Source organism: Halichoerus grypus, chromosome 15 (genome assembly GCF_964656455.1).
Source record: "Halichoerus grypus chromosome 15, mHalGry1.hap1.1, whole genome shotgun sequence".
Taxonomy (NCBI): Eukaryota; Metazoa; Chordata; class Mammalia; order Carnivora; family Phocidae; genus Halichoerus; species Halichoerus grypus.
Window position 1 is genome coordinate 29,487,874 of NC_135726.1, and position 21,591 is coordinate 29,509,464.

Below are 21,591 nucleotides of genomic sequence, written 5' to 3' on the forward strand. Positions count from 1 at the left end.
CTGAGCTGATAGTCTCGTACCATCCATCTGCTTACAGTTCTGCAACCAATTATCTTTTATGATTCCCTCTGATTTCTCCCTTGTTAGTCTATCAAACTGCATTCTAATACTAGGAAGCTGTTGAATTAGTTCTTCCCCCAAGATCAGATGAGAACCTAAAGAAATTTCTCTAGAGATAAAAATGAGAAAAGAAACCATATCCTGTTTTGTCTTTATCTCCCTAGTAGCTGATACAATGTTGAAATATCATAAGCTTTCGATAATTTGATGAATCATTGAGATATTTAGGAAGTAAAATGAACAGGAATAGGTAATGTGTAGGATGTGGTGGGTATGAAAAATGGGGATGGCAGAAGTGGATCCATGGTCGCCTGGTTGTAGGTGACCAGGTGGATGGCAGTGTCACCTGAGATAGGAAGCTCCAGAGGATGAATGAGCTTGGGGGAGAGGACGGAATCTGAGTTTATTTCTGACACTAAGTTGGAGTTGTCAGTTACGCAGTTGAAGTGCTTCCTAATCTTCAAAATCTTTATATATGATCTAGTTGAACTTTTGATTCACAGAGGCAAGAACACGACCAGAATTGTTCCAATGTTGAAAAATAAATTGGCTAGCCCGGTAGCCAAAATGTATCATGTTTGGAAAACTCTTTATTCAGAGTGTGTTTCCCTAAATATATACGGTTTGGAACGTATCCCCTTTTTGATGTATTTTAAGTTGATTCATGTAGCATAAAAAGAACAAAGAAATGATAACTAATAAATTCTGTCTATAATATTAGAGAACTTAGAAGGACATACGATAGAGGTAATGAGGTTGGGGTGTGGGGGGGGGTGGGGCAGGTAGATAACAACAACAAAAAACTGGACCAGAAAGGAGGTGATACCATGTGAGGAATTTTAAAGCTCTTTTATTTATTTGAATAATACAGTGGGTTTTCTTATGGTTTGTTTGGTATTGATGTTTTGGTTTGTTTCTTTGGCTGTAAATCTACTTTCATTTAGAATTATATTTTTATATATAGTCTTATTTAACAACCTAAATACATTCTTACAATAATGCAAGTTTTCATATGGGAACTATATATTTAATATATTATTAATAAAATAACCAGTTACATAAATTTGATTCCCCTGCTATTTAAAAGTTCATTTGCCTCTTCGTTGGGTTCTATGATAAACAACTTTAAATTCTTCTTTTCACAATGTAGAAATAACCATGTATATGCCTCTTTTGCCTTTTTTATGGCTAATTTCCTTTAATTCTTTTGTGCAGAAACGAACAGGAATGTTTTATAAGAAGTTATTGTTACAACAGTTCTGAGTTTTTCAAATTACAAGTCATGTAAAAGGCTTAATCGTGCTGCATTTGAAGCAGAATTATCAAATGGGTGTTCGTGTGTGGTATTTTGACAACCACCATACGTTTTAAGGAAAAAATAGTATCACTTAAAATATTTTCTTTACCATGTTAGTCTTGGGCAAGCAGAGAAGGGCTTTTCTGAAGTGAGGTTAGACAATGGAGCCAACTTCATTTTTTATGCACGTGAACGGAGAGGGCTTGAGGTTATTAGTTGAAACCGAGTAACCTTTCCAGGCTTTCATCTCTTTCTTTTCAAATTTGAATATGAAAAGCATATTCAAGTCAAAGACCATCACTTTAATGACATTTGGCAGTCATTTGATTTATTAGGTTTTAGAAAAAATTTTCCTTTAAATATTTCATCATACTATGCTAATCCTAGTAATATTGCCAGCTGCAGCCTTGTACCTGTATTAGTGGAGACAGAATGGTGTGGAATTTTCTCTGTCATCCTAGTAAAATTTCCATGAATCTACTGAATAATAAAATAACCTTATTGAAATATTCAGATTTGGGTTTTTAGTTAAAGTGTCTTAGAATACATAATAAAAGAAAATGTCTTTTGAAAGAATGGGGTAAAATTACTTCATCAAATATTGAGGGGGTTTGACATCAATAGAAATAGTTCTTTATGGGGATATTTTTACAATAAGATAGTTATGCTTTTCAGTTTGATTAATTATATTATATGCTTTGAAATATCTAAGTAATCACTGTGTTGAATTTGCACACTGATTTATGTTTGACAGTAAGTTCCTAAAAGTTGGTCTTATAGACAGGTCTTAGTTTCAGGATTTTCTAATTATTATTTGAAATTATATAATTTACAGTAGCATGCTTCTGAATTTAGTAAGGAGGGATTTAGGAAAAGGGAATGAAGCACAAATTTAAAATTGTAAAAACAAATATTTAAGCGAGGAGTTGTCTTGGTGTGATCTAATTTTTAAGTCATAGTCTGTTGTTTGTTTTAAATCATTACTCAAGGAAACATATACAGCTTGTTTAATAATGTCTGTGACACCAAAATCTATTAAGTAAGGATTGAAATGAAAATTACACAGTAAAAGAAATATATTTTTAGTTGTTAATTGGGTAAAAATGAGATAAAAAATGAATTCCAAGGAAATATGTGGTAAATTAGATAACAATTTTGTTCCTTTTGTTTGAAAACAGTACTTATTGAGTGAAATATGCTATGGCAGAATATATAAGAGGATGAACTATAGTTTCTGCTCTAGTTAATATGGATTCATATAGCTACATTTATTAGCATAATGGCTATAAAGTATTCAACAGGCTTTGATCTCTGAATAACCGAAACTTTCTCAGGTACTGTAGATTAAATAAAAGCAGTGATAAACATGTACTTCATTACATAGTTTGAAATAAGGCCAACTGATACTTGTCATTCTGAAAGCAATCGGAGATGAAGATCTCATAATCTTCGCCCCTGATAGACTACTAGTGGGGTATTTATAGCCTCAAATGTAAATCAGGAGACTATTGCCATGACACTGTTAACTTCAAACCCTGGGGCATTAGAATCTCATTCTGTCTCTCTCTGTCGTGAATAATCTATCATGTGTAACTATACAGTAGTGTACAATGCGTTCCAAAAAAGAAACCCATTGGCCTTTATGTTTTATTTAAAATTGATAGTGAAAAAGAGGAAAGGAGTTTTTGCTCATTTGTTTTATGTTTCTTTGTTGGTTTTTTTGTTGTTGTTTTTAAACAGCCATCAGAAAAAATTAGGATTGAGATCATAGCTCTAAGCCTTAGTGATTCTCGAGTAACTGCAGATGACACTATCCAGCGGCTGTTCGTTGAATGCAGATTCTACAGTCTTCCTGCTGAAGAGACACCTGTGTCACTTCCAAAACCCAAGAGTGGGCAGTGGGTCTACTATAATTATAGCAACGGTATGTATGGTTCCTTTATAATACAGACTTTCATTTTTGTCTTATCTGTGAAGGTAGTTGCAGGAACAAGGAAAAAGTATAATTCTCTAATGTTCACATACAGTCATGGAAGTCTCCTCAGAATGGATTAATAAAAGTCAAACCTGTAGCATAAGGATTAAGAAATTAAATTTGAAGTAATACTAAAGAGAAAACAAAAAACGGTAGAAAAACAATGTCTCTCGACATTCCTGCTATATTATAGTATCAGTAGAAAAATGTCACCTAGGTCTACAATTGAATTGAATCAAAAAGTACAATATTTCACAGGGAGGAAAAAGTACTAGCTTTTTAATCATATGATTCACACAATTCAGTGACCTCATTTTTTTCTACCCTTCTGATCAGTGTCAGCACATGGATGTTTTTGCAATATATGTATACATCTCTCCCAGTGTCTATATGTTCAGGATTTTAGTTGAGTGACATGAATTCTTAGAATACCTTTTCATGATTTAGCCCACACGTGCACTGATAGCTGCAGGCAGGTTTTCTCTTTGAGGGCTTTATCTATCAGCTAGTTGACATCTAAGTCAGACCCAACTGGTACCCTGTAAGTTCTTCGATCAGCCAACTTTAAGATGTTTTAAAGAATAGTATATATCAGTGTATAATTAAAGAGGAGTAAAAATGTCATATCAAGCTGACATGACCCTATGTTAAAACTGCTTACTAAGTTCTAAAGCCCTATATTAAAACAAACCATGAAGATGGAGTGTTTTGCATTATCTTTAGCAAAAACAGGCCATCTTATGCTAGTTGAACACTGATATTTTTTCTCACCAGTTTTATAAATGGTATTTTAATCAATATGTGTAATCATGCTATTGATTGTATGTATATCATGCTACTGATTGATCGTGCAGTAAGATTACAAATGCTCATGGTTACTTGTGTGTGTGTGTGTGTGTGCACATGTGTGCGTGCATGTGCACACACCTGCTACTTTTGGAAATGTGGTCATTGCTTGAGACAATAATCATGAGTATCCACAAATCTGTTCTAGTCTTCCCTGTATCCACAGTTCTTATTAGTTATGTGAACTTGGGCAAGATGTTTAAATCTCATGGTATCCTGTTTTCTTATCTATTGAATAAGGCGCTCTTTAGATCCCCTCCAGCTCAAATTCTATAATCCTATAATGACAGATAGGTTGAGAAATCACAGGGGAAATAAATAGTGTGATCAGGACAAGAATCTGATTCCTCCTTCCTTTCACTGACTTGATATAACAGAAACATTTCCAAAAATATTTTCTCAAGCTTCCTAGAGATCTTTTACCTGCAAAGTTTCAGAAAAGTAAACCATATCAAAATATTATTAGTAATGGAAGAACTAATTAGACAACTAATTATAACGAAGATACCCCAAAGAAAAGAGACAAACTCTTCTGGCTTTTGTGTTACTCTTTTTAAAGGTCAGCAGTAGAATGTTTGGTTGGACTGACAACAGAATTGCTTTTTAGAAATTGTACATTGAGAAATTCGGCCTGCTGTACAGCGGATTGTTTGTATTTGCTTAAGAAGCAATGCAGCTCATTCTGGGGTGCAACCTGTTAACACAGGCTCAAGTGTCCTGCATTTTGTAGCGTTCTCACATGGTAACCAAGGGCTCTGGGGGGCTTTTTGTTAGTTGGTTGGTTGGCATTTGCTCAGTGTATTTTTTCCTTTTACTGCAAGATACCCCTATTCTCTAATTGGTATTTTAAGAGTTGCTTATGTTTCTAATGAATAATTAGTCATCTGAATGCAACAAGAAAACCAATAATTTATTAGAAATGAATTCCATGGAAATGTTTACTATACCTTTTCTCAGCTTCTCTTCCTACCTATTGAGATTTGACTATGAGAGTTTTAAAGGCTAATTGAAAAGAATTGTAAGGATATTTAAATCCCCTCCTGGTGGGAGGGGAGAGGAATGTATTTTGTGCTTCCAAGCAAATTAATGCTGTTTTTTATCTACTATATCTGAAAAAATGTAGTCTTAGGTCATCAGCAAATTTGAGAAATAATAACCTTGTAGGAGGCTTTATTTTAGTTTTCACTTAATTATAACAGTGAAAATGTTTATTTTTAAATTATCATATTTGCATCACCTTCAGTGCAGGAGAATCTCCTTGAATCTTTGGTTAATAAGTAACTATCTCATCTAATTATTGTAATAATTTGCCATTCACTTGTGACTTGATGTAAAAGGTCAATATAATGTAGACTTACATCTTCCAAATCTTATTAAATGTTAATGAAAGTAATTTTATTTCCAAACTGACTTTTTAATTCAGATGGAAAATCTAAAGGACAATTAGTACATGCTCTCTCCTATCTGAACACCATACCAGTTGAGAGGTTGACCGAACCTCACAATGATTTTTACCCTGCATTATGGCTTGAATCTTTTCAAAAGGGATTTGTATCCTGAGGCCTAAGTTAGGTACATAAAAAGAGAGGTTTAGTCTAGTGATCCCCACAATTATTTATAGCTTGATTCAGTCTTTATTAAGAGGTGTTAATACCAGTTCCACTTACACAAAAAATGTATCTTCTATAGGCTGGAAATGCTGGAAAAATTAATGCTGGGGAAAAAAAAAACAAAGTTGAATTCACTTGCTAGACATTTGTAGCATGAACAAAACATTTGTATTTTATTGGGCCTGAAAATTTTGCTCAGAGAATGCTGAGAAAGCAAGAAAATAGTTTGGAAAAAATAAGATTAATGGTAGGTCTGAAGAATGTTGTCTGGGCTGAATAAAGCCTTCTAGGGAATTGACAGTGGGAAGAAAAAAGATTAATGAAATCATCCAAAGTTTTTATGAGACTTATATGGATCTGGGTCCTTAGTCTCTGAGCACTGAACAGTCTATGTTTTGGAACAATTAACATTTAATTCAGAAGATGAAAATAATACAGAATTTACATTTTGTCACTAATAGGAAGAGAAATTTGGCAAAGATAAGGATTAGGAGGATGATAACACTCCAACAGAAAAAGTTTTTTGAGAAACAGTTTATCAACCCTTTGTAGTTAAGCCATCTGCATTTCTTCTGTCAAATGACACTGATAAAGAATGTAAGGATTTTTCCAAACTGCAGAAGTGAAGGATAGGTTTTTAATGGTAGACAATTCAAAATCAGCTTATGTCTTTGGACTACTATTTTGTACCTTTTTTGAAACATAATGCTTTCAGTAAGTTTTGTCAAAATCTAGCAAGTCCTAAACCAGTGATTTCTAATGAAAATAAAAGATAAATGGCTTAATTTTTAGAGAGTTCTGATACTTTTTAAATCACCAGAATTGCTTTTTAAAAGATCTATTTGAAGTTTTGGGGCGCCTGGGTGGCTCAGTTGGTTAAGCGACTGCCTTCGGCTCAGGTCATGATCCTGGAGTCCCAGGATCGAGTCCCGCATTGGGCTCCCTGCTCGGCGGGGAGTCTGCTTCTCCCTCTGACCCTCCCCCCTCTCATGCTTTATCTCATTCTCTCTCTCTCAAATAAATAAATAAAATCTTTAAAAAAAATAAAAAATAAAAAATAAAAGATCTATTTGAAGTTTTGAAACTGTAGATTTTTTTTTAAGCATCTAGTTCCAGAACACCACATGGATGTCCTTGGGACCCTGATCTGGAGGTGGCCCCAGTGTCCCGATTCCCCACATGTTCACCACAAATTGTCCACTGGTTGCTAATCCTATTAAAAAATTAGGCGAAGGGATGTTGAGCTACACAGTGGTTCTCAGTGTGTGACAAGCTGCTGTGAAGATAAAAATGCACAGTCTAGGCCCTACTCCAGGCCTGCTGAATTAGTAACTCAGGGTGAGCTCATTAATGTGCATTCTAACCAGCCTTTCCAGCGTACATTAAAGGCGGAGAATCGCTGAACTAGATTAAGACGCCCGTATTCTAGGCATTGTTTATGCAAGCAGGAGAGCTGGATTTCATATTTGGTATACTTTTGGAGAAGTAAGCTGATGGGTAAAGAGCTTGAGTTTTTTCAGAAAAGAATTTTAAGAAGCGTTCAGCCCAAGAGAGTTGTTCAAGGCACCTGGACCAGCCGTACCCAAGCAATATCCCTTTGTGAAAGTGAAAGGAGGATCAGGTGGCTTCCCTTGATGCGGGTATAGAACTCTCTCTCTCACACTCCCATCTGTGCTGACAACATGGTTGCAGCTTTAACAGCAGGAAAAGTTTTGGCTTCATATTAAGGAGAAGTTCTATCATGGAGGTTAAGAAGGCAGGCTCTGGAGGCAGACTTTGCTGGATTCAAATTCTGGTTCTGCCACTTTCTAACTAGGTGAGCATGGGCAAATTACTTACCTTCTCTGGGTCTATTTAATCATCTGTCAAATGTGGGACAGTATGGTTCTTAACACATGTGATTGCCATAAGAAAAGTATTGAGTGCTTGAGTATTATGTACTTAGTACATAAACATCACTCAATAAACGATAGCTGTCACTATTTGTATCATTGTTAAGAGAATAGGAAATACAGTGTGCTGGCCAGCGGGATGAAGCAGAAGCAGAAGGCGTCCCAACTATACCATTTTTTTTTTTTTTTTTTTTTACCAATTTCAGTGATAAAGATTTTTTAAAGTTAAACATAGAATTGCCAAATGGTACAGCAATTCTACTTCTGGATACCTACCCAACAGAATTGAAAGCAAGGACCCTGACAGATGCTTGAATACCCATGTTCACAGCAGCATTATTTACAATAGCCAAAAGTTGGAAACAACCCAAATGTCCATCAACAGATGAATGGAGAAAACAAAATCTGTATATCAAAATGGAACATTATTCAGTCTTAAAAAGGAGTGAAATTTGGATACATGCCATGGATGAACCTTAAAAAACATTATGCTAAGTGAAATAAGCCAGACACAAAAGGACAAATATTGTATGGTTCTACTTAATAAGAGGTACCTAGAAGAGTCCAGTTCATAGAGACAAAAAGTAGACTAGAGGTTACCAGGGACTGGGGGAACCTGGGACCAAGTTTCAGTTTGGGATGATGAAAAAATTCTGGAGCTGGATGGTAGTCATAGTTGTACAACAGTATGAATGTACTTAATGTCACTGAACGTATGCTTAAAAATGGTTAAAATTATAAGTTTTATGTTATGTGTATTTGACCACAGTAAAAAAAATTTTTTCAAGCTATTGAGACTTGTCAGAACTGGCCTAATTTAATTGGAAAACTATCTGGTTGCTGGACTTTGAATTCAGTCTTTTTTGTTTTTCTTTATCACTGAGATAACCCTTGTCTTCAAATAATGTAGAACACTATAGTTAACAAGACTCTACTGTGTATTTGAGAGTTGCTAAGAGTAGATCTTTAAAAAGCTCTTATCAGAGGAAGAAAAAAAGTGTAACTCAGTGAGGTGATGGATGTTAACTAAACTTATTGTGGTAATCATTTTGTAATATATACATATATCACATCATTATGTTATACACCTAAAATTAATACAGTGTTATAAGTCAATTTTATCTCAATAAAACTAGGGGGGAAATTATCCAAAAAATTATCACAAAAAAAATAATGTAGACCATTATGGCTTTTAAGCTTTAGAACTGTGAAGTCAAAAAGATATGCTGAACCGCATCTTGAATTGGTGATTAACAGCAAAAACAAAAAAATCCTATTTGGGGGAAAAAAGTTCCCATTTGGCTTGGTGTACTGGTGGCCAAAACGAGGTCCAGTCTCCCAGCATTAGTGGAACTCATCTCTTAGTAAGCCTTTTTAGCACTGATAAGCAAAGCACTATACTTACAAAATACTCTGAACCTTCTGTCTTTTCTGATTCCTATAAAACTCAGTAACGTGTATAATGAGTATAACCTGTATAATTTACTGGTACTGCATCACGCAGCAGCAACAAGCTAAGAGCCGTTGTTTGACCTTGGTTCTCACTTCTCTTAAACCGTTAACCCACCCCTACACAGACGCTGATGTGTCTCCCACCCTGCATGCCTAACTCAGTGCCCAGCACATCAACTGAGCCAAATGATTAAATGAATTGATAGTATCATAATTTGAGATTGGACTAAAATTGTCCAAGGAAACATTCTCGGGATGAAATATGTTCGTTCTCAGCAGAGTCTGGCTTTGGAATTGTCATGGTATCTTTCACCCTTTGTGTACTTTTGATCAGGGATAGTCTCTAAATTGAGATCTGGTCACAGGGGCACTTTACCTCCAAAATGGCATCTGAAAAAGAAATGTCTTCAGAAGCTAAGGCGTGCTGCACGGCTGCCGAGCTGAGAAAAAATAATCAGGTTGGAAACTGGTGTTCGCACTCTGAGATGCCATTTTCCCAAAGCGCAGGTGCTTATTTACAGTTTCAAGTGTTCACCGCCTTCTTCCTGGTGGGACTTTAGATCAGCTCTCTCATCTCGTATTTCAGCCAAGTAAAGTCTGGCCACATTCCTGCATGCCAACATGTATCTTTTTTTTTTTTTTTTTTTTAAGATTCATTTATTTAGAGAGAGCGTGTGCACAAGTGTGAGCAGGGGTGGGGCAGAGGGAGAGAGAGAGAGAATCCTCAAGCAGACTCCCCACTGAGTGCAGAGCCTGACGCAGGGCTCCATCCCACGACCCTGAGATCATGACCTGAGCCCAAACCAAGGGTCAGATGATTAATCGACTGAGCCACCCCAGCGCCCCCCAACACGCACCATTAAAAACCAAAGACAAACTTCATACCCTAAAAAGCCTCTCTCTCCCTTCCCTACATTTCTCTCCCGTACTGCCCCCACCCCCCCGAACATCAGCAAACGTCAGCCTCTGGATTTCCTCAACCCAATACACTAGATGCCTCTTTTATTGCATGTTGTGGCAGGAGAGAAGGATTAAATTACCGAGGCTGTCAGGAAGGACAAGCTCTCTGCCATACATTATCATTATCACTCGCTTCTTGGGTGAGAGAAAATGCAGTAAATCCCTCAAATACAAAGCAATAAAGACCGCTGGCTTTTACTGTCATGACTGCCAGTGCCATTAACAGGCAGTGACAGCGATGTGGCACTCTTAGATGTTGCTTGTATCTTTTCTGACAGTGTGTACATAAACCTGCCCATGACATGACATCAGATCACATGACTGCTCAGATTTGATTCTGGTTTCCAGAGCTGCTCTCTTTTCCCAGGCATACAAGTGAGGTGGCATGACTCGTGTCTCTAACAACGGGTATTTATACAAATACAGAATGGTACTAATGTAGCATATTCCTGAGTGACTTCTTTCTGTGGATTTTTTTTTTTTTTTTTTTGGTATAGTGATCTACGTGGATAAAGAAAACAACCAAGCAAAGAGAGACATCTTAAAAGCAATACTACTGAAACAAGAGCTGCCTTACGGAAGGTACATGTGAGCATTCTACATTATCGGATGGTTTATATAAAGTAGATCTCTGTAGCATGGTTGCGGTGAAAGAAAGCTCGAGATGCGGAATCAGAATTCTGATTCACCCTGTGTCCTTGAATGAGTGTGTTTCCTCTCGGTCTCTTTCCTCCTAGCAATAAAGTAGCCCTGCGTACCATACAGAGCAACTGTAAAGATCCGACAGTGCTTTGCAAACCCAAACACCATACAGTGTGCACTCAGTATCCCATCACTGTTCAAGTGTAATGGTAAAGAGCATGACATGATTGCAAGGAGGGTGCGCTCTGGAGCCACATGGCTTGAGTATAAATTCTTGTTTCATCACTTACTAGCTGTCTGACCTTGGACAGCTACCCTCTCTGCCTCATGTTCTTCATCTGTAAAATGGAGATAATACCAGATAGGGTGGTTGTGAGGATTCCACGAGATAATGTATGCGGATGGCTAGAATAGTGCTGGACACAGAGCGCGCAATAAGCGTTCATTGTCATCGATGTAAGTAGTAGTGATGTCAATATTATTACTTGTACTAGCTCATCAGCCTTCCAGACTAATTTTACCTTACTATCATGGTTTAATTATTCATCATTTCATGTTATGTTTCATGCCTTTTTTTTTGCAAATCTTAACAGAAGATTTTGCGATTCTAGTTCAGTAGAGAAATGATACCCTTTTAAGAAGGAAAACTCCTGATCTTAGTAACTTCCTGCTTTTGTGTGAGCTCCCAGGTGTACAGTTTGAGGAGTTATGTAAGGTGCTGCCCATCAGCCCATTTGCTGGCTCTCCTCCCTTGGCCAGGATGGGCCCTTTATCTCTCTGTTGTCTCTTTCTCCTTGCCTTTGTGGCCCATAGATGACACACTTAGTGCCTCAGAAATGGAGCTCGCCCCTGCCCACCTTAGAAAGAGGCTCAAGTTCTCCCCTTTCCTAGAGGGCATGAAGGGAAGGTTAAAGACATTCTATTTTTCTTTTCTTTTTTTTTTAAGATTTTTTTTTTTTTTTTTTATTTGACAGAGCGAAAGAGCACAAGCAGGGGAACAGTAGAGGGAGAGGGAGAAGCAGGCTCCCTGCCCAGCAGGGAGCCCGATGCAGGGCTCAATCCCAGAACCCTGGGATCATGACCTGAGCCAAAGGCAGACACTTAACCATCTGAGCCACCCAGGCGCCCCTAAGATTTTATTTTTAAGTAATCTCTACACCCAGCATGGGGCTCAAACTCACAACCCTGAGACCAAGAGTCGCATGCTCCATTGACCAAGCCAACCAGGCTCCCCAAGACATTGTTTTTCAAAAGAGCTTGCAAACTAGCATTTGATCTTCTCTTTCAAGAAAGGAGACTGGAATTCTTAGCTCTTAGGATCTGATAGTAGCTTTTTCATTAACTCCTTGAAATACATATATCAGTTCTTTGGATCTCAGTTCTGGAGAAGGGGTGCTAAAAACCCTGTTAATTAGCCTGAAGTTCTGTATTTCCCAGCATGGTAGATAATCATTCAAGTTTTACTTATTTACTCTGTATACTTGAGCTTCTTTGAAGGCCCCCTGAATGCCATCAGTGTTCTAGGGTTATCCCAGGGCACAAGTGATTACACAGCACTGACCATGTCATTGGTCAGTGCTGTGTAATGCCTCTCTGTGATCAGCAGGCTAGGTCGTTACTGTCCGGGACTGAGCTCTGTTCCCATGGACAAGCCCTGGGCTGGACTTCCCAATCTTTCCAGTCTGATTTGTCTACCTCTGTGTTCATTTTGTTTCTGGAATGTTAGAACATATTATAAGTAGTACTCCTCATCAGGGGAGAGCAATTTTGTTGCCTCAAAAGTGTGTGGTTTTAAAAAGACAGGTTCTGCTTTAAATGTAGACCTGCCTTTCCTCAGAAGACCTACCCCCTTGTAGCCAAATTGTTTTAAAAATTTTTTAAAGTCCACAGTAAACGTAATGACTTCCACTGACCCATCCCTGTTTCTCTCAAAATCTCTAAATGATCCCCAGAGATACAAATGTTTATGTCATTTTGAGAAAAACCAAGAGAGGCACTGGAGATGCAGAGTGACTGGCGCCAGGGGATGGGGTCCGAGTAAATGCCCGGAGCGCCACTGGCCACTGTGGCAGGAATGGGGCCATCACAGGAGAGAAGGGGCGCGCCTGCTTTTCTCCCTTGACAGTATCATTTTCTTCAGGAGAAAGGGGGAGTTTATGTTTACAAGTTTCCACAGCCAAAAGGCGGTTGTTATTCTAATGAATGTTCTCACCTTTTGCAAATACTTACAGGTCCCATTACTTCACATTGTTTTAAAGTACCTGCTAGTTTATAAGAATTCGCTTTCTCAGGCAGGACCCCCCCGCCCTTGAATATGGAGGCATGGAGGCAGCTTACGAAGCCACAGTTAGAGAAGTTTGGCCAGTCTTCCCTGACATACATACATTTATGTAGGTTGTATAACAAGTACATACAGTACCTTTGCACCTGGCCCTGGCCATATTTGCACGTATACAAGTGTCACCTTCAAAGGGAGGTAACACCTTGAAGCAGGACTTAAAAATTATTTATTTGAAGTCATCATTTTGACACTGACTTAAGGTTCTCTTTTGGTTTCATTTCTTCTCTTTAACATGTTCTGTTGAGCAGATCCACCATAACCATCAGCACTCCGATATGTAAAACTCACAGGTAACCCTTAGGGTCTTCTATCCTGTTTTGTATGAAAAGGAATTATTTCAGAATGAGGAAAGAATCAAAAATGTTAAACGATTTAAGGAGTTTTAGTGCTTTCTGATTTCCTAAATAACAGCAAGTGACATTTGAGGTCTAAATCTTGATGCCCAGCCCAGGGCCTGCCTCCTCCAGTTGACCTACTTCAAATGAGCCAGCCTTCAATAGGAGCGTCCATTTTGCAGTTCGTGTAGTAATTCAACAATCTTTATGATCCCCTACATAAGTATCAGGAGCGAAATGCTTGACAAGGTGGAGTCCCTGCACTTACAGAGTTTCCGTCCCACTGAGGATGACAGACAACAACAAGTAAACAAATAAACCAATTACATTTTACAGTAAGTTGTTAAGAGAGGGTTAAACAAGTTGCTCACATAGAAAGTAACAGTGACGGCGGGCCTAAGCGGTGACAGTAAGCTGGATAGTGAGGGGACGAGAGGACCCAGCCAGGTCGTGAACCATGCAAGGAGGATCATCGCAGGCAGAGGGAATGCGGGCCTGCAGGAAGACGTAGAGGTCTGTGTCTAGGACCAAGGGAGGTCAGCAAGGGGAGAGTTCTGCAGGAGGGAAAGGGGAGAAGGGAGGCAGGAGCAGCTCCCAGGGCACTTCCGGTTCCACCTGAAATCTACCCCACGTGTCTTCCCTGGTCCTCAGCCTGGACTGGAAGCCTCTTTAGGACATGGAACAAGCAAGATTTCCACCTCTTTGTTTGGTAGGCTTAAAGGGGAAACAGAAAATGTGTCTTATATCTTATGTGCAGTTTATCCTAAGCCAAATTGTAGCTTTTAGATTGAGTGTACCTTCTTCCCTATTTAGCTTAACTTCATAATTTCTTAATTTCGGATTTGACATCTCATTTTGCTCTCTATAGAATTTAAAGCTAGGAATACTGAATTTTGGTTTTTAACCCTTTCCCTTGCATTTAGAAGGGTTTTTCTTTTCCTTTTTGTCTCAGAATTCTCATATGTTCAGTGGAGGTAATGGTCTGCATTTGTAAAGTGATAGAGAGATGATCCTTAAATATGAGACATTATAGGAGGATAACACTTAACAATATTAGTACAACCTGCATAGCCTCTGTCTTTTCTGTAAGTCTTGTGGATGTAAAATGTGCATCAGATATCACTTGTAAGTCCTAGTCTCCCAAGCATATTCATTTTAGGACAATTACTTTTATCACCATTCTTCTTGTTTAACTGACTGATACAGTCATTGTATAATTTGGCAGTCTCAGTTTTCAATTGAAACAAGTCTTCCCCATGTCTTCGTTTTCTCTTCCATTAGAAATGTAGAAGCTTAAGCAGCTCTACCTAGATTAAAAATAATAGTAATAAAAGAGCAAACATTTCCTCGATGTTTAACATGTTCCGGGCACTGTTTACATGTATCATCTCATTTGATCCTCATAAGAGCCCTGTGAGACAGACATTCCCCTTCCCCTTCTACAGATAAGAACAGAGAGGTTTAGTAATGTTTCTAACATTACACAGCTAATAGTAGAAGAGCTAAATTTGAACTCACAATGGATGCCCTTTAACCACTCCGTCTTAATCCCTTTGTTTTATGCATCATATAAAATATTCAGCTGTTACAAATCAGGATCTGTATTCCTCACAATTATTGTGTGAATAGGTGTTGCATTTGGTTTCAATGGAAGGGATTTCTATTTTCTTTTTTTTTTTTTTTTTAAGATTTTATTTTATTTATTTGTCAGAGAGAGAGAGAGCACAAGCAGGGGGAGCGGCAGGCAGAAGGTGAAGCAGGCTCCCTGCTCAGCGGAGATGTGGGGCTTGATCCCAGGACACTGGAATCATGACCTGAGCCGAAGGCAGACGCTTAACCGACTGAGCCACCCAGGCATCCTGGGATTTCTATTTTCTAATCAAAATTTATTGCTGGTTAAAAACAGGGACTTGGTAAAGGAATGAAATGTCAAATGCTTACTTTCAGCAAATTAGTTAAAAATACTATCATGTTTACCTGTGTTTGGAAAGGATTTTATTTGCATGTATTGTTCAAGGCATGATTTCTCAGAGACTTAGATTTTCATCTCAAAATGTGATCTAAGAAACAAGTTTCTTGTTTTGTTTCTGATTTGGGATGGCTACGTTTTGAAAATGGTTAAAGTGGTAGTTTACAAGTATCCATGGTTTAAGCTCCGCTGCCAAGACATATCAAAAGAGTACTTAACTGTAAATTCCTGTCATTTGGTCAATCCAAGTGTGTTTGGCCTCAGCACAAGCCACTAATTCAAATCAGTTCCATCGGAATCCTACAATTATGTGTCTAAAAGTAAAATAAAACTTGGATGCTAGGATTATAAGTTAAAAGATTGCTGAAGTAGTACAAACATTCCATGTAGCTGTTGGGCAGAGCTACAATATTTATCTAACGTGACTCAGAATGTTACCGGGGAGCATGGTCCCTGTATTTCATAGAACACAGAGGGTTGGATAAATTGCTTGGTAGCCACTCTGAAGTTGTACATTTCTATAGAAAATGTTGCATTTCTTTTGAAAATGGTGCCCTGATCTCCATGGTCTTTATTCACGTGATCCTTTTAGCTTTAAAAGTAGATGTGTCACAATACGATCAGATAGTGTGTATTAGAGAGAACATCTGGTTATTCTCTTTGCCTAGTAATTTCCTCAGATTTTAGAGTTAAATGTTAATCAGTGCTTAGAAAAGTGGATTTATGTTCATTTGAAGGCTGGGCATGCTATAATAATTCTAGTAGTTCATGCAATAACTTATCTAACCTCATGTAATTTGCTTTTTATTGGAATAATTGGAAACTTTGAGATTTCATACTTAGTGATAAAACCCCATTTGGGAGCTGTGTTTCATGGTGATTTTTTTTCCTTACTTTGTGGGGATTTTCTGTTTTTTCCCTTCTCAGTGTTCGCTTCACGGTGGTCAGTGACCCTCCAGAGGATGAACAGGATCTGGAGTGCGAGGACATTGGCATTGCTAACATTGACCTCGCTGACATGTTTCAGGAAGGGAGAGACATCATCGAGCAAAATATCGATGGTATGGGTGGAAGTATTGCTCAATTTGTACAACAAATGCTGAAATCCGAATTCTTTATTAAAACCTTCTTTTTTGCTAGCTGCAGGGATATTGAGTCACACATTGGTTGAATCCTTTGCAACTCAAGCTTTTTTTTTTTTTTTTTTGAAGCTGGAAGCTTTTCCCTCCCTCCCTCCCTTACCCTCCCCCTCTGCCTTCCTTTCAATCAACAGAAATTTTAAAATAATGAATTGCACTTCACAAGGAATTATTCATTTTGTTGGTATTGGGGGTGAGTGTGTGACAAAAATGTGGCCATTGGATTTTTTCTTAATGTTGTTTGTGGAAGCTTCATGCTGTCAAGCCTTATTTCAACCAAGGCATGTTATTCTGAGTCATCATTATAGTGTCTTTTGTAAGGCTTCTCTTTAATTCAGTGTTACAATCCGGTGGTAGAGCCACTGCAAATGACTCCAAGTCGTAACGGTCACTTATTTCCTAGCAGGATTCAGAGAGGAGTAAAGGATTCCTGACAAAATGTACTCTCCTGGATTTTCACCTCAAAGGCATGAGTCCCATCAGGGCTTAGTTTCTACCCTCCAGATTCTCATATAATATATTTAGAACACGGTGAAGGAATTGTGCTTTACAAATCAGACGTTTGACAATCATCATGAGGATGGCCAGGGCTGTACACAATAAAGGGACAAATGAGGCTGAGGCCTAGTCGCATGTGTTAGGTTACCAGAGCCATCTCTGGAAAACCGTACATGGCTGGTTTGCTCATTTATTCGTGCATTCAATGAACACTTACTTGAGCACCTCTTAAGTGCCAGACACTGTTACCCCATAGTTCAGCTGCGGTTCATATGTCTGTCCTGTATATGTGTTACATGCTCACAAGTCAACATCAAGCCAGATAATTAACCAAATCGGAAACCTATCCTGGGAAATCTTTATAAACTATACATATCTAACTACGTGACAGTTTGTCACAACTTTGTTTGGCACAGAAAAAGAAGATGAGAGGATTAAAATATTAACCTAAACCCTCTGAAAGACAACCAGAACCAAGAGAGTCTGAGAAAAGCGATGAAAATGATCTATGCTTTATATTCTTAATCTTTTCTCCAGTCAGTTCTGGTTAGCAGCCCATCTTCTCATTCTGAGAGTCCACGTATGGCCACGCTGATCTGTCACAGACAGCCTCTGTGGCCATGTTTTGAGAGAGAGTCAAAAAAATTAAACACTCAGGTGTCAGATCAGGATTTTAATGCTGTGTTCTGTGCCAGACAGAGCAGTGAGGAGTCCCGAAGAAGAGGTGTAAGGAAACTCGGGACTGAGCTGGGGACCACTCGTGCCCCGTGACCTCCCTGCCTGCTCAGGTCTCCACCTAAGTCTTTGTATACCAAGTTGCATTTAAAGGTTTCCTTAAAAATATTTTGGAATTGTCATATCTTGATCCCTTCTAGACTTTATTTCTTCTAACTTAGAAATTCTGATCCTGTGCAGGAATCGTCATCCTGCAGCCTTGCCACGAGGTCAGCTTCAGGAGATATCATGAGTCTTGAGCTCCACGGGCAATAAGGATGCACACACATAGTACACCTGAAATGTGTATCTTCCTACACACAGGACAGGCTTTAATTTACAGATTTCTGAGGTGCCAGTGAACTTTGGACTTTCATAGGGTCGTCTTCATGTTTGCAATTCCTGTTTCACGTCACCTATCTGAAGAAAAATCTGTTAAATGATAGTAACACTTTTCTGCCATTTTTCTCCCTAGTCTTGGATGCACGGGCAGGTGGTGGACGTATCGGCAAGCTCAGGGTAACCATCGAAGCGCTCCACGCCCTGCAATCTGTCTACGAGCAATACAGAGATGACTTGGAGGCTGAAAGAAGCTGCTCCAGAGCCATCTCCTGCTCCTGAGTAAACGCTCACATGAAAGCTCTGAGATGAGATTTCTGTAATTACTCTGGTGTATATAATCTATAATTCATGGCACGCAGGGAGGGGGAGGCCTGGGTTGGTAGTGTTCAAGTTTTGTATACTTTTCCATTTGTTTATTTTTCTATTCCCTCCTTCCCATGACTGCCACCCCTCAGGACTTCAGTTCTCCGCCATGGGCAGTACCTTCTCAATAATTTATACCTACATGATAGCATGAGAAAGTCTATTTGCATTTTCAACACTGCCTTATGAAGAACCGACATGCAATTCCCATTTTTATTTTTAATAAGCAAAAAGGATAAATCTTAGAAAACCTATGAAAAGAAATACTTTTAGGTTATCCCTAATCGTCCCACTAAATGGAATGCCTGTGATTAGCCTCATTAAGAGTTTTATACTGTGAAGATTTTATTAGAAGCAATATATGAAAATTACTTGGATTAATGTGTTAATCTTCCTCTTTAAAATGCTAATATCCATTTTATGCACATTAAACCTCAGTATGCATTTTCTTTGATGCATGCAGTTTCTATCAATTAAATATAAAGAATGAGACTTGGCACCGACTTATTAAATTACTGCAAGTTTTTGGTTTTCTTTCTTTAAAATCACACTTCTTCCCATTTGTATGATTTTTATGGATTTGTAATGGTGAAATGGGATCCAGGGATGTGTGTGTGTAAAGAGGAGATAGATAGGTACATGTATGAATATACATGAAATTCATGTTTTGAAAACTTAGCTTATGACACAGAAGGAAATTATTAAAAGTATGGCTCAAATTCTGATATGCTTAGTTAGACCTGAAAGGAATATCTTTTTTATCATTTTTTAAATTTACATCAAGCTTGTACAATGGTGGGGTGTATCTGGATAACCAGATCCTCGAAAAGCAGCTCAGAAAGTTAATTTTCTAGCTTTTACCCAATCTCACTGAAGGATTTAATTGATATTTTTAATGGAGCTGTGAATCAATGCTGCAAAGGAATTGTCTCTGGAGGTCTAGGATATAATGCATTTCATTTTTTAATTTACTTTTTTATTTGTCATTTTCTTCAAAGGATTTTTATAGGCTGTGGGTTTTCACTGTTTGCAAACAGGCTATGTTCCTTCTTAAGCATATGTAAAGTATTCAGGGAGATAAGTAATTTATTAAAATCTACCTAATTTGCCGTGATATATTAAATCTCTGCTTCAGTGATCACAGACCATTTCATTTAGAGAATTAGGCATTCCCTCTTTGTGTGATTAAAGCTCTGGAAAATGAGTTCTTTGCTCCTATTTGTGAACATTCAAAGCCTGCTAATGGCAAGAAGATGGAATAGATTATGAGACAATTCATTACAGTTCAACAGAAAAAAAAAGCAGCTATAATGCAAAAATGCAAGTATGAATATCTGCATATAGTTTGAACCATCTGTGCTCTAATGGCTTCAATAATGACTCTCGTCTTTAGGAGGCTTTGAAATGACATCCGTACAATATTAATTTGTTGATGTACATTGTGGGACCAGTAGAGTACGATCTGACCACAGAAATCTATAAATTCTGTCTCTACCATTGGGCCTCCCTGTCTGGGGCCTGCCATCTCCAAGAAGAATCTTGCTCTCATCAAACTCTGCAAATCTTCATAATAACTCATTCCTCTGGAACCTTCTAGAGACCACAAACATCTGCAGACTAAACCTCTCCAATCCTAGTAAACAGCCACATGTTTGTTGTCACTTCAGCTGGCTCTGAGCTCATCTTTTTGGCCTCTCTTTCTAGCTTTCTTTGGCTTCATGCAGTTACGGTGTCATTAAGGGCCATGATATTCCCTGCAGTAATTTAAAACAGCCGGATTATACCCTGGGATTAACTGAGTGGTTTGTGAGACATTTATTGTGGTATTCTCCCAGGAGGTTTGTATTATTGTTTTAAAACGTTACATCCCAAACTAAATACCCTTTCTGCAGGGAAAAGAACTGGATTGCGCTGACTTCTTATGATCTTTAAGTAGAGAGGGGGAGTTTTTATTAGGGAACTTCTGAGACCTCGTCAGCTGGGTGGAATGTATACCTCAGATACGATTAGAGAACTAGCCATGTTTCTGTCACATTCATGTTTGCCGTAGAGATTATTAAAGATTCCTTTTCCAGTTTTAAAATAACTCACCTTCCAACTACGTAAATTCTTACAAGGCTCATTTTCTTAAGTAATAGAATAGCTGCCGACATATTTTGAAGTGGGTAAGTGGTATTGAATGCCATCATATGGATGCTTCCAAGCGGGTTTCATAGTCTGTTCGGGAACAGTTTTTTTATCCTGTTTGGCGTTGACCAGAGTTCATTGAAAAAGGTTCACCACCTTTTTGGACTACAGAGCAATGGTTTTCCCTTGGTACGCCAAGCCTGGCCCATTAAGTATGGTGAGCGGGAGAGGGGGCGCTAACAGTGGCCTCGCCACAGAAATACCAGTTTAAGGCAAGGTTGCTGTGAACTTACAGCTCTTGGTGTAAATGTACACAGTACACTCAGCACTTTTAGGGGCTGTAATGCTTTTAGTTTGGAAATATAAATAGAGATGTGATGTGGTATGTGGGAGAGTGGATTTTACATGGTTTTTTGCCTACTGTAGTAGAAATGTCAAATTCCCAGCCACTGTCATGAGAAGCAGTTGACAAAAATAAGTTTTATGGTTTGCAGTGCGGTTTACATAGAGAACATTTCTCTTCACTCTCAATTTCAACATGTTTTCTAAATTATCATGGTTTATTGCCATTTAAGTTAAATTAGTTTTTTTAAGAATAAATAGAGAATATATTTAATCAAATAAAGAACAGCCACATTGAAATTCTGCTGTTCCTGCCGTTCATTTGTTACCACAAAACACAAATACTTTCTACGTGTTATGAAGAAGTGTGGGCTCAGAAGTGGTCATATGACTTGGGAGGTTCTGCGTGTTCCCACAACAAAACATAAATTATTTTAGTAATCTGACATCAAGCTGTGACAATGAAAACCACTTCTTACACATGTTCTAACAAGAATCTGATTAACATTTTTGTGGATATGGAAAATAACTTTTTTTAGTCAAACTGCCACCATTGCTGAATTTAGAATGAATTCCTTATTCACTAGATAGCAAAATGTGAATCATGTCTGTGAACAAATATGAGAATAAAATGCCATCTTTGTGTAGTACAAAACAACCAGGGGAGAGCTCCGGGGATATCAAATT

General features: G+C 38.1%; 1 protein-coding gene across 4 annotated transcripts in view; it reads left to right on the plus strand.

Moving 5' to 3' along the window:
- RPGRIP1L (RPGRIP1 like) overlaps positions 1 to 21,185 on the plus strand; it is a 92,621-nt gene extending 71,436 nt beyond the window's left edge. For all 4 annotated transcript variants that reach the window (XM_036081684.2, XM_078063738.1, XM_078063739.1 and 1 more), the window contains 4 exons: positions 3,098 to 3,281; positions 10,590 to 10,674; positions 16,307 to 16,440; positions 18,206 to 21,185. In XM_036081684.2, coding sequence (XP_035937577.1) covers positions 3,098 to 3,281; positions 10,590 to 10,674; positions 16,307 to 16,440; positions 18,206 to 18,351 — 549 coding nt within the window. In that variant the 3' untranslated portion in view covers positions 18,352 to 21,185. The remainder of the gene's footprint in view (positions 1 to 3,097; positions 3,282 to 10,589; positions 10,675 to 16,306; positions 16,441 to 18,205) is intronic.
- Positions 21,186 to 21,591: the final 406 nt, after the last annotated feature.